A 12,379-nucleotide genomic window follows, 5' to 3' on the forward strand; every position below is an offset into this window, starting at 1 on the left:
GGTATTTGTCTTCATTTTCATAGTATCCTATCTCTTTGGGCATGTGTGACAGGAACGGTGGCGTATTGATAGATCTAGAGACGGATACCGGACAGCAGAAAGATGTCAGCCAGAGGGGGGAAGAAGAAAACTACCAAGCAGTCCCGCTCATCAAGGGCAGGAGTTATTTTTCCTGTTGGCAGGATGATGCGCTACTTAAGAAAAGGGACACACAAGTACCGGATAGGAATGGGTGCACCAGTCTACATGGCAGCTGTCATAGAATACCTTGCAGGTAAGCTATATGCAATTTTTTTTTCTTGACGTTGCATGTGGAGAGTATCAGAATGATAGCACTATAACCTGTTACCCTTCATGTATACAGTAGTGCTGCCCGATTTAGGGAAAACTTTTTCGGTTCGATTCAATTTGACCTATTGAATTTATTTTCAGTTCGATTCACTTTTCCCGCCCACTCAGGCATTTTTTTTCCAAATAGACTGACTGGTTTATTTTTGTAGCCTCTTTACCCACCCCACCTCCTTTGTTCTCTCCAGCCCCACGCCGTGGTGTAAACAATACAAAAAAGACTTTTCCTCTCTCTTGTTAGGTCCCAACTCAAGCTCGCTGTCTAACACCAGCTCTGGCAGGATACCCATTTCAAATCTGACATATTGTAATCACAAAACAAAAAATAAAATTTTCCTTAGCAAAAGCAGCAGATGAATCCGGAGACCAATGGGATAGCACACATTTACCAGCAGGCGGAGATAGAGAAACTGATTAATAGGTGGTCCTATTGGCTGGCACTCCTCCTGTATCTCCAGTATGCTCTATCTCCCAGCAGGTGATGGTCACTATTCGAATAGCTCCTGGATTATGGCTGTGACTGGAACTTTATTTTCTCCTGTTGAGGTTTCTCTTCAGTGAGCTGGCGATGCTATTTCTCCTGTTGAGATTTTCTCTTTAGTGAGACTGGGGTGTCCGGCTGAACGGTGCCGGCTTTAGGGTTACACCTGGGCCCCTCCAGATCCCTGCCTCACCCTCCCTCCAGTGATAGAGGGCTACCTGGGTCTCTATTTTTTCATCTTTCCCTTTAAAAATAAAAAGAGACCATTTGCTATTTATGATTGTGCCTTATCAGGGGTGCTCAACCGGTGTCTGCCAGCCCTGTCAGCCAGGTTGTGAGTATTCCTTTTTTACATTGCTTCTGCGGGTTATATATTTTCTAGTGGTGTTGGAGCTGTGTGCTTTGTTTTGAGGTTGTCTTAGACCTACGGGTTTTTGTTGTTGGTATTATGTTTTGTTCTGGGAAACCTACAGCTGTGCGGTTGCGTGGTTCACTACATAGATAATTTCTTTCTCAACCGCTTAACTTTGTTGAACAGTGGAAAATTTGCAGTATGTGGAGAATATATTTTGGAATGTGTGGTTGTTTAAGTGAAGGGCTCCAGATTGGTGTTTTGGGCACGGTTGTTTGAATCTGTGCCTTCCTGCGCGGGGAGGCGCAAGCTTGTTCTAGTGCGTGGACGGGAGAGTCCTAACATTTGCGGCCTGTTCACTGGGGCTGCCCTTTGCACAGCGGGTGCCGCGGCTGTATTCAAGTCGCCAAGATGGCTACTGTTTGTGGAGCCGGTGCCTTTCCGCAAGTAGGCGGCTTGCGCTTGTGCTCCGACGCTGGCGGATGCGCCGTGGCGTTCTTGGAGTCTGTTTCGGCAGCTTCTTTTCTCTGCGCCTTCCACAGTCTCCCTGTGTTTTCAACAGTTTAAGGGGGCTGGCGCAACAGGCACATGCTTGTTCTCTTGCACTGCCGAGATCGCCATAGCATGGATAGAGTTATCAACGGAGCGGCCTTGAGTTCGGTTTGCCGCGACTGTGTTTACTTATCCTGCGCTGGTGGGGGCGCCAAAGCGTTCGGTGCATTTCTTTTTTAGCTGGCTGTTATTGCTGTCTGCTGTGGCATTCTATGCCTTTGGAGTCGGATGCGTCGGCAGTGCTTGCAGTTTTCTGCATTAATGTAATATTAGAGCTCGGTGTGTGGAGGTCTCCCGAGTTGTTTGATCTGCCACAATAACGTTATCTCCTGTGGGAGTCTCTGCAGGCACTTAGAGGGAGAATCTGCTCTATGCTTAGCCACCCAGTTTCGGCTTGTCTCCGTACTGGGTTGGTGGAAGGCGATTCATTGTACAATTTATGTCAGTCGCAGGAGAGTTCCCAGTGCTTCATTCGGGCTTCTTTTCATCTCTCTCGGGGTCTCCTAAGGGTGAGACTTTGTAGGTTTGGATGTTTCCTTAATGTTGGTGCCATTTATACAGCGCTGAATGTGTCTGGTAACGCTTTAGACCTGCTTTCTGACATTTGGTGTAGTTCTAGGGGCATAATGGCTATTCTCGATTTCCTGCGAGCCCGACTGTCTTTTTCTATTTCTAGTGTAACAGGGTCTACTGCAGGGGTGTCCGATCTTTTGCTTTCCCTGGGCCGCATTGCACAATTACAAAATAAATAAATAAGACTTTTCCCTTTAAGGGCAGTCGTATTTTGGAGAAGCTGGCATGCGGTGTTTGGATCGCACTGGCTGCCGCAGATTAATCATACTTGTTCTTACGTTGCACGCCTAGTATGTTATCAGGGGAGTTCGTTTCTTCTATTCAGGACTTACGACTCCTCCAGCTCGTTACCTGTCATCTGCTTCACTTGGAAGGGGTCCTTACTTCCTCTGACAGTTCTTTCGGCTTTCTCGTGGAAAGGGAGATATGGTTATGTCAGGTTGCTGGTCTTTGGATTTTTCTTTCAAGTTGTTTGCACCTTTGAATTATTTTCTTCCATTTCAGCTTCTTTCTTGGTGTCACTGTGTATTGAGTGTCCAAAGGTGACGCTGGTGTGAGATCCCCTTCCCGGGTTGCTAGAACTTGGGACAGTAATTTCTGCTCTTCCGGAACTAGGGGGTTGTTATTCCTTTTTCTTCGTAGTGCCCAAGAAGGGGGAATTGGTCAGACTGGCGATGGATTTCATATGGGTCACTTAGTTTCTCTGAGTTTGACATTTCATAGGGGAAACCGTGAGATTATTTGTATGTATTCTCATGTGACCACCACGTCAGCAGTTTCTTCGCTTGGTTGTTCTCGAGCGGCGCTTTCTGTTTAAGCAGACATCATTGGTCCTAGCCACGGTTCCAAACATTTTAGTAGATGTTGGTAGTAGTGCTAGCGTTTTGTCGCATAGAGGTGCTTTCTTCCTTGGACTACTGGTTGATTCGGACATCTTCCAGCTAGGTCAATTTCACAGACGCACTTGGGTGATTTATTTTCTTCATTCTTTGGATGTGGATATTCACATTTCTGAAGAGTTCTCTTGTTCTAGGCCACATGTTGGAATTTCTGGGGATGTTGTTAATCACGTACGAGAGGTGTGGGTTTCTTCCAAGAGAATGGGGCAACAGATTTCAATCTCAGGTTCCCCTCCTTCTTCTTCTTCTTCAGTCACCCAGTGCATGTGTATGGGATTCTGTACGGGATTTAGGATATATGGTGATGACTCCCCTGGGAACTTCAGCTCGCATTCACGTGAACATACTGCAGCAGTCACTTTTGTTCTGGTGGTTCATTGTATCTCAAAGGTTTAACAGTATTATCTAGTCGGTTCCTCAAGCCTCGTTTGGTGTAATTTGGTGGCTCAGCGAGATTACTCTTTTCAAAGGCATGCCTTGGCCTTTGCTGGACTGGCGCATAGTCACCCACCAGGCTTTCGGGTTGGGGGGCTCGGTGCCTTCATTCCTCACTACATGGAGTCTGGTATTACCAGGAGACTTAGTACTCGTTCATTCTTCTGGACTGCAACATGGTCTGGCTACCATTTCCTGAGTTTCAGGAGTTCAGAAGTTTCAGACCATTCTTCCGGCATGGCGGTACATGTCTTTTAGGAACGTGTTCTTGTGGTGATGTTTCTCTACGGACAGGACGGTATGTGATGTGCTCGGTTGGGCGAGTATAGTTCTGGTCTCCTTCAATGGGTGGAATCTCTTCTTTCTCTTATGTCTACATGCCCTTTTCGAGACAGGAGCAGGGTTTGGATGGCCTTTCTCTCCTCAAATTCTGAGCGGGGACCGTCTTTTGTATGTTACATTGTACAGCGCTGAGTTCACCTTTCCGCGCTTTGCAAGAACGTATAGTAGTGGTAATACCGTCTTCTACATCCTGGAGATTAGGAACTCTTCTCTCAAGTGTTCCAGCTCTTTATATGAAGGTGAGCTCTCCTTGAACTAGACCTCATGGCCTCGTCTAAAAATTCCCAGTTTTCTAGTTCCTTCAGCGGACGCAGGGAGTAGCAGTCAGAGGGGGTAGCAGCATTGCTTCTTCCTCACTTCTGGTTTCTCTCTTTTGGGTGTTTCCCCTGGCAGTTGATTGGATGGATTTGGAATCTTAAGCTTGCTTTCAGGGTACTGTAATCAGAGAATCTCCGGCTTGGCTGCACCCTTCTTGCTTTGCGGATCTGATGTGTCTTTCAGCGGCCACTCTGTTGGGATTCCTGGTACTTCTGGATTTGGTCTCCTAGGGTCCGACCACCATGGTTATTCGTCTTCCTTTGGTATTCTGACCTGGCTTTTGATAGGTCATGGGTGTCATGGCTCTCTGCCTGGCTTCTATATTTTCTGTTCTTTCCTTTTTGGCATATGCGTTCTGCCAAGGGCTTTGTGTTCAATTCCCTTCCACTTCAAGTGGCAATCTTGGCTTGTTTCCAAAGCTCAGTATCTTGCTCTTCGCTTACTTCTCAGCTTCGTGTGGTGCAGTTCCTGGAAGGAGTACTGTATATTCGTACACTTCTTAAGAACCTATCCGGAGTACAGTCTTCAGGTACTTCTTTGCCGTATACTGGAGGCACTGTTTCAAGCTTACTTTTTGAGCCTCTTACAGGCTGTGACTTGAGCGCAGTGTTTCATGTGACCATGGCTTCAGCTCGACAGTTTTCTGTGTTGCAGGCCTTGTACGGCGGGGTTTCCTATTTCTGATTTACAACATCTAGGGTGTCAGTTCAGACGGTACCACAATTTCTTTCTAAGGAGGTGTCATCCTTTCTTTTATGACACTCTCACTTTTCCTTCCTTCTTCCTGGGTGGAGAAATGGGGAGACATGCTTTTATTCACTTCATTTTTTGAAAGTGCGTAGCGTTCTCCGTGAGCTAGGTTTCTAACGACTTTTAGTTGTTTAGATCACCTTTTTGTATTCTTCAAGGGACGCCTCAAATGTATCGCTCGATGGGTCCAGGAGGACATTATTTACACTTGCTTGGTGTCAGGGAAGCGGTTGGCGAAAGAATTTCATGTTCATTCCTCCAGAGCGCTGGCTACTTGGACTCGGTCCAAAGGTTTTTTCCTTAGAGGAATTTTGTCTCATGGCTACTTGGTCTTCCGAGAGTGCTTTATCTCAGCACTACCGGTTAGATGTGGGGGAGCATGCGGTGGATGCGTTAGTGCTTCAGTTGTTGCGGAGGCGGCGTTTGCTTCCTACCCAGATTGAGGATTGCTTTGCTACATCCCATTGGTCTCTGGATTCATCTGCTGCTGTTGCTAAGGAAGGAAAAATTATGTTCTTACCTGTTAATTTTCTTTCCTTTAGACGCAGCAGATGAATCCAGAGCCCCACCCTTTCTGGATATTGTCTGTTGGTTGTTTCTTTTGCAACTTTCGAGGTTTGTTATTATTGATGGTTGTGTTTTGCCTTTTGAGATTTGTTATGGGAAAGAAGTTTTTTACATGCTATGCCTATTGCTGGTTACGGATGCTTGAGTAAGGAGCTATACTGGAGATACAGGAGGAGTGCCAGCCAATAGGACCACCTGTTAATCAGTTTCTCTATCTCCGCCTGCTGGTAGATGTGTGCTATCCCATTGGTCTCTGGATTCATCTGCTACGTCTAAAGGAAAGAAAATTAACAGGTAAGAACATAATTTTTCCATTTTTTTTCTACCCTTTGTTGTCATTTTATTATTCAAATCATGTTGGTCTTAGGCTCTGGTTTCTGTTTGTCTTTTGTTAACTTGCTCACCAGGGTCTCTTGCCCATTTGACATTTTCTTCTTTCTCCATGCTCACTATTCATCTTCCATCTCTGTACCTTATCCAACATGTCTGTTTCTTTCCCACTGTCTATTATCTCTCTCTCCTTGCCTTGTGCCCTGGGTCAAACCTCTCAGTTCCCCTCCATGCAGCATCTTTCCCTTCCTCCCCTCCATTATCATGTGCAACATTTCTTTCTCTCTCTCCATGCACCATCTCTCCCTGCCCTCCACCCTATGTCCATTTCTCCCTCTTTCTTCTCCATGCATGTCTCCCTCTCCTCCACCTTATGCAGGATTTCTCCCTCTCACTCCTTTCTACCTCTTTGATGCATCTCTTCCTTCATCTCCTCCACACCATTTCCAACAATTCTTCCTTTCTCCTCTCTCCCTCCCTCCCTCCCCTTAGTGCATTAGCTTTCCATCTCTCCCATCCCCCTGTGCAGGAACTTTCCCTCCTTCCTGTACTCCTGTGCAGCACTTACTGATTGACACCCCCACCGTGAGACCTCAACTTTCGGGCCTCCTAAAGCAGCAGCAGCAGTAGCAGAGGCAGCCTGCTCATGGCCTGCCTGCCAGGGCTTCCATTTGCCATATCATCAGTGATGTCGTCATTGATGTGGCAGAGGGAAGGCCATAGCGGGGCAGGCCAGGAGAAGCCTGTTTATCGACTGTCTCTGCCTGCTGGCCTCCATCACCGCTGCTGCTGCTTTTGGCAACTCGGACGTGTCAGGTGATTAAAGGACTCACTAAATCGGTGAGTCCGATTTTTTTAGAAAGTGAAGCGATTCGAATCAATTCACCAAAATTAATCGGTTAGCACTAGTATACAGTGGGGCTGATTTCTGCCAGCAACAATCAGTGTTATGCCCAGATATTCAATGCTGGGCCATGTTTGGATTTCAGTATTGAATTTCTGGGTTTGTGGGGCCAGCTAAAGCATAGCCAGTTAAATGCAATATTCAGCACTTTAATCAATAATGGGGGCACCACGTAATCATAGGACTGATTTTTACGTGTTTGCCTTGGCTGGTTAAATGCTGAATATCTGTATTTAACCAGACAAGTGATGAATCCAACCCGGAACACCCCCAAAGTAACTGGTTTTGAGATAGGTGATAACCAGATATTTTCAGTGGCATTAACTGGTTAAGTGCCACTGAAAATGACCAGTTAGTCCTGGACAAGTAGTTTCTGGATGGTTAAATCTCTTTGAATATCGACCTGTGGGCTGATAGATATTTATTGGCTCAGGGATTGTTTGGCTCTGTCCTAGAAAAGATTTTGTATACCATATATACTCAAATGTAAACCGTGATTTTTGGGCCAAAAAAATGGCCCAAAATGGGGGTCTCGGTTTATATTTGGGTCAGCACCCACCCGACCCCTTTCCGGACCTGTTTCATAAGACGTGGTGGGATGATTCAGGAGGGATCCCTCTTGCTACCTGTCCCAGCCAACTCTAGAAACTTTCACCTCCCTCCCACCTCCACGGCATACCTTCCAAATCCCTGTTAGTCCAGCAGTGAACTGGGGCAGGAGCAATCTTCCTACACTTCTGCTCCATGCAGAGCCGCTAGCTGAATGGCTGCTGCGAGTTCTGCATAGAAAGATTACTCCTGCCCTGGTTCACCACTGGACCACCAGGGATTTGGAAGGTATGCCGAGAAGGCGGAAATTTTTAGAGTTGGCTGGGACAGGCAGCGGAAGGGACCCCCCTGTCCCAACCCACCACTGGATCACCAGGTCTTATGGCAAGCCCGGTGGAAGCCTGCAAGGCATTGGGAAGGAGGGGGGACAGTGTACAGAGCCGGGCAGGAAGAGAGGAGGACAGAATGCAGAGCCTGGTAGAGCACTTGAATATTAGCACACCGCCCAGTTTATATTCAAGTCAACCTTTTTTCCTCATTTTTGGAGGGAAAAAGGTTACCTCAGTTTATATGTGGGTTGGTTTATATTCAAGTATATACGGTACTTGAATGTTGCAAAATAGAGATGTAGATGAAGAGACGTCAGTGATGGAAAATATATCAAGGGCTGAAAGAATATGAAAAAGTGGGGTTGATTGTGGTGGCTACATTATTACCAGAAGACACTATAAAATTAGATTTCAAATTCTCATGGTGATAGAAACATACTCAGAAGCAGAAAAAAAAAGACCATCCTGTGTCTCTAAGTAAATAACAAAACAGCACTTTATTGCACATGCTTTCAGCATGGAGGAATGAATTGCTGAAATGCCAGAGTGTGACAGACGCTTGCTTTGTAATTGAATTTGCTTTTATATTATGTGGTAACTGTTATATTTTGGATCCCAGAATAATTATATGTGGTATGGACTGTTTTATTGAATAAACTGAAATACTGTATGTCACTTGCCTACAAAAGAGTAACTGCCTATATTTCTGATATTCCTATTGCAGCTGAAATTTTGGAGCTGGCTGGGAATGCTGCAAGAGACAACAAGAAAGGGAGAATCACTCCTAGGCACATTCTTTTAGCAGTGGCGAATGATGAGGAGTTGAACCAGGTACCAAATTGTAGTAATAAAAGTTATTTAAAAATGTTTAAAAAGTGCAAGTGGTTTAAGGGGATATGATAAACTGCCTTAAAGAAATGGCGGGAGTTGGAATTAATGCAAAAGCCCATGGTCTTTTTGTTAAATCAAATACCTGAAGAAATTTATTTATTTGCAGATTCTTGATATACCACAGAGGGTCATGAGTGGCTTCTATGAGGTTTACAGAGTAAACATAAAGATGAGATAAAAGAGAGCAGGAGAAGAGTATTAGAAAAATGATAGTGATGGAAAGAGGGAAGTATATGTAGGGGATAGGAGAGGGCATGAGTGACAGATTTATGAATTTAAAGTTTCAAGTTTATTAAAAATTTGATAAAATTGTTTATCTTGGTTTACTAAGGAAATTACTATGCAAAAGAAAGGTACAATTAAAAACAATAATTGACAATTCAGACAACTGATATAAAAGGTAAAGAAAGGGAGAAATACAATTTTTCTGAAGAAAAGAACAATAAAGGCAAATACGACAGGGATGGGGTAAAAAGCATCAGCTGAGAAATAGAGCTAAGGGAAAATTTAGCAGTTGTAAGTGTCCTTAAATAGGAAACACTTTAGATTACTTTTGAAGTGGTCCATGTTCTTGTCTTCTCTTAGATATAATGGTAGGGCAAAAGCTTCTTGAAAAAGATGGGTCTTGAGAAGGGCCTTAAATTTGTCCTGATGGAAGAGAATTCCATAACTTAGGACCTTAATAAATAAAGGCAGTTTCACAGATCAGAAGGCATATGGAGGAGGGAGAGGGAAGGTGTAAGAGAATGCTGTGTGAGTAGCAAAGAGTGCAGTTAGGAACATAATGAATGAGCATATTGTTAATAAGGTAGATGCAGAAATGTGTTGGCCTTTAAAAACCAGTAGCAGAACCTTAAATTTGATCGCTGCAGGACGCCTATGTCTAACCTGCTCTTGAGACTGCCCAAAGCCCGCCCATAACATACCTCTACCATGCTCATCTCATGCTATGAACGTACAGAGATTGGAATACCTCGCTATATGTACAGAAATATGGTTTTGATTATCGGCACTTAGATGTCCTGGTGATTAGGATGTCCAAGTGCTGATTTAGGATGCTTTTTGGATGTCTATGTATTTTGATTCTGGGCCCCTAAGTGTCTAAGTTCCATTACAGAATACTAGCATAAACTGGTATTGGCGTGCCTCACGTGTAGGTCCCTGCATTTGTGCCAGCCCCAGATCTAGTATAAATGCAAGCACCCAAATGGGGCTTAAGACATGTGTAATTCATAGTATTCTATAAATTACCTGTGCAAGTGGAATCCAACCCATGCCTTACTCCTGAATATACCCCTTTGCAAATTCTCACTTTGTAAGTTAAGTAGGAATTAATAAATATTTATGTTCTGTGTTCACGGCTGATGCCACAGAAGAGACCACAGAAGACAAATGCAAATAGGGATGGAGGAGTGGTAGATCCTGATCGATTTTCAGATGGTTGTGTTCATGAGGAGCTAGCTAAATTAAAGATAAACAAAGCGATGGTGCCGGATGGTGTATATCTGAGGGTGCAGAAGGAACTTTAGGGAAGTTCTGGTGGCTCCACTAACAAATAGGAGGAAATTTTTTTCACTCAGGGAATAGTTAAGCTCTGGAACACGTTGCCAGAGGAGGTGGTAAGAGTGGATAGTGTAGCTAGTTTTAAGAAAGGTTTGGACAAGTTCCTGGAGGAAAAGTCCATAGTCTGTTATTGAGAAAGACATGGGGGAAGCCACTGTTTGCCCTGTATTGGTAGCATGGAATATTGCTATACTTTGGGTTTTGGCCAGGTACTAGTGACCTGGATTAGCCACCGTGAGAACGGGCTACTGGGCTTGATGGACCATTGGTCTGACCCAGTAAGGCTGTTCTTATGTTCAGGTCTTGGACCTGAAGGGCTGACGCGTGAGCGGACTGCCGGGCACGATGGACTTCCGTTCCGACCCGACAGGGCAATTCTTATGTTCTTAGGAGTGGCACCAGAGGACTGGAGAAGAATGGATGTGGTTCCTCTACACAAAAGTAGAAGTAGAGAAGGAAGAAGTAGGGAATTACAGGGAATAGGGAAGGAAGAAGTAAGCAATTAAAGGCCAGTAAGTCTGACTTATGTGGTAAGCAAATTAATAGAAATGCTTTTAAAATAGAGAATGGTGAAGTTTCTGGAATCCAGTGGATTACAGGACAGAAGGCAACATGGATTCACTAGAGGTAGGTCTTGTCAGACAAATCTGATCAATTTCTTTGACTGGGTAACCAGAAAATTGGGTAGAGGGAGTGTGCTAGATGTGATGTAGATTTTAGCAAAATCAAAATGTGCACCAAAGCAACAATATTAAAGTCCCACTAAGTATCAATTTGCCACCTGAGTTGAGAAATTTCAACACACAAGTTCCTCAGAATGCCACACTAGATATTCGTGTGGTAGCCGTCCTCATAGGAACTCTTAAGTGCTTGAGTTTGTTATTTTTTAACGTTTCATAAAGTGCAAGTGCTTCAATAAATAATTATCATTTTTGTTGTATTTTTAAATCGTTATCATTTTTGTTATATTTTTAAAGAATTACTGCAAAAGCAAATACTTAGCTTTTATAAAACTGGGTCTGCCTCAATCCCCAGGTGGGGGTCCAAAAAGCTCTATGTAAAAGAAAAAACCAAGTTTGTCTTATAGATGCTGACACCGTACATTTTAACCTCCAAGACCAAAGTCATGGCCATTGAGATGCAGTAATTTGGTGCTTTATCTCAATGCTCCAAATGTCTCTAAGACCATTTTTTGGTTTTTTATTTACAAATCCAGATATTAATTTATACCATTGTGCGGCTTTATGATCTGTTGAATCCATCTGGAAACATAAGAATTCCAAACTATGATAATTAGTAAGATTTTTCCATTCAGGGATCCCTACCTGAATGGATTGCTTCAATTGCAACCATCTAAAATATTGTGACTTATTAAGATCAAATTTACGTTGCAATTGTGAAAACTCCAGCAACTTACCATTTTGTATTACATCATCCAAAATACGAATACCTGCTATCATCCAATGTTTCCAGATGATTTTAAAACCGCCAATTTTGATCTTGGGGTTAACCAAATCGTTTGAGTTGTTGATTTACTTATTGGAATAGGAGTTAGATTATTTATATATCTTAGAGTTTTCCAGGTATCCATAAATATTCTATGTTCTTTATATAACCTTGGCATTTTGATACTAACTACATGACTGAGACGCAAGGGAAACATAAGTCTCCATTCTAACCAGAACCAGTCTGGAATATTATCAGTGGGCTCTGGGAGGATCCAATACATACCTTGACGTAAAATATAGGCTTGATGGTACCTATAAAAATTGGGAAAATTTACCCCGCCCTCCACAATTGGCTTTTGCAATGACACTAAAGCAATTCTGGGAATTTTACCAAGCCAAATAAATTTTGTCAAAATCCTATTTAATTTTTTATAAAAAGATTCTTGAAAGAAAACTGGTATCATCCCCATTTGGTAACAAACTACAGGCAAAATCATCATTTTAACAGTTTGTACTCTTCCCCACCAAGATAAATGCAAAGGATTCCATTGCTCACACATTTCTGTCACCTTTTGTAATATGCATTTTTCATTACTTTTCATTGTTTCATCCACTGTTTTTGTAATCCAAATTCCCAGATATTTAATAACCTCCTCCTTCCAAACAAAAGAGAAATTATCGAATAAACCTTTTGTACAATGTACATTTAATGGAAGAATTTCTGATTTATTCCAATTTATCTTATATC

The 12,379-nt window shown here is 43.3% G+C and overlaps 1 protein-coding gene across 4 annotated transcripts in view; it reads left to right on the forward strand.

Annotated features, from left to right (window-relative positions):
* Nucleotides 1-12,379, forward strand: part of LOC117358815 (core histone macro-H2A.2) — a 153,353-nt gene that overhangs the window by 27,717 nt on the left and 113,257 nt on the right. For 3 of the 4 annotated variants that reach the window (XM_033940533.1, XM_033940534.1, XM_033940536.1), the window contains exons 2-3: nucleotides 53-274; nucleotides 8,454-8,560. In XM_033940533.1, the coding sequence (XP_033796424.1) occupies nucleotides 103-274; nucleotides 8,454-8,560 (279 nt within the window). In that variant the 5' untranslated portion in view covers nucleotides 53-102. Of the gene's footprint in view, nucleotides 1-39; nucleotides 275-8,453; nucleotides 8,561-12,379 lie in introns of all 4 variants that reach the window. The other variant, XM_033940535.1, reaches the window with a different exon arrangement.

Source organism: Geotrypetes seraphini, chromosome 4 (genome assembly GCF_902459505.1).
Source record: "Geotrypetes seraphini chromosome 4, aGeoSer1.1, whole genome shotgun sequence".
In the NCBI taxonomy this organism is placed as follows: Eukaryota; Metazoa; Chordata; class Amphibia; order Gymnophiona; family Dermophiidae; genus Geotrypetes; species Geotrypetes seraphini.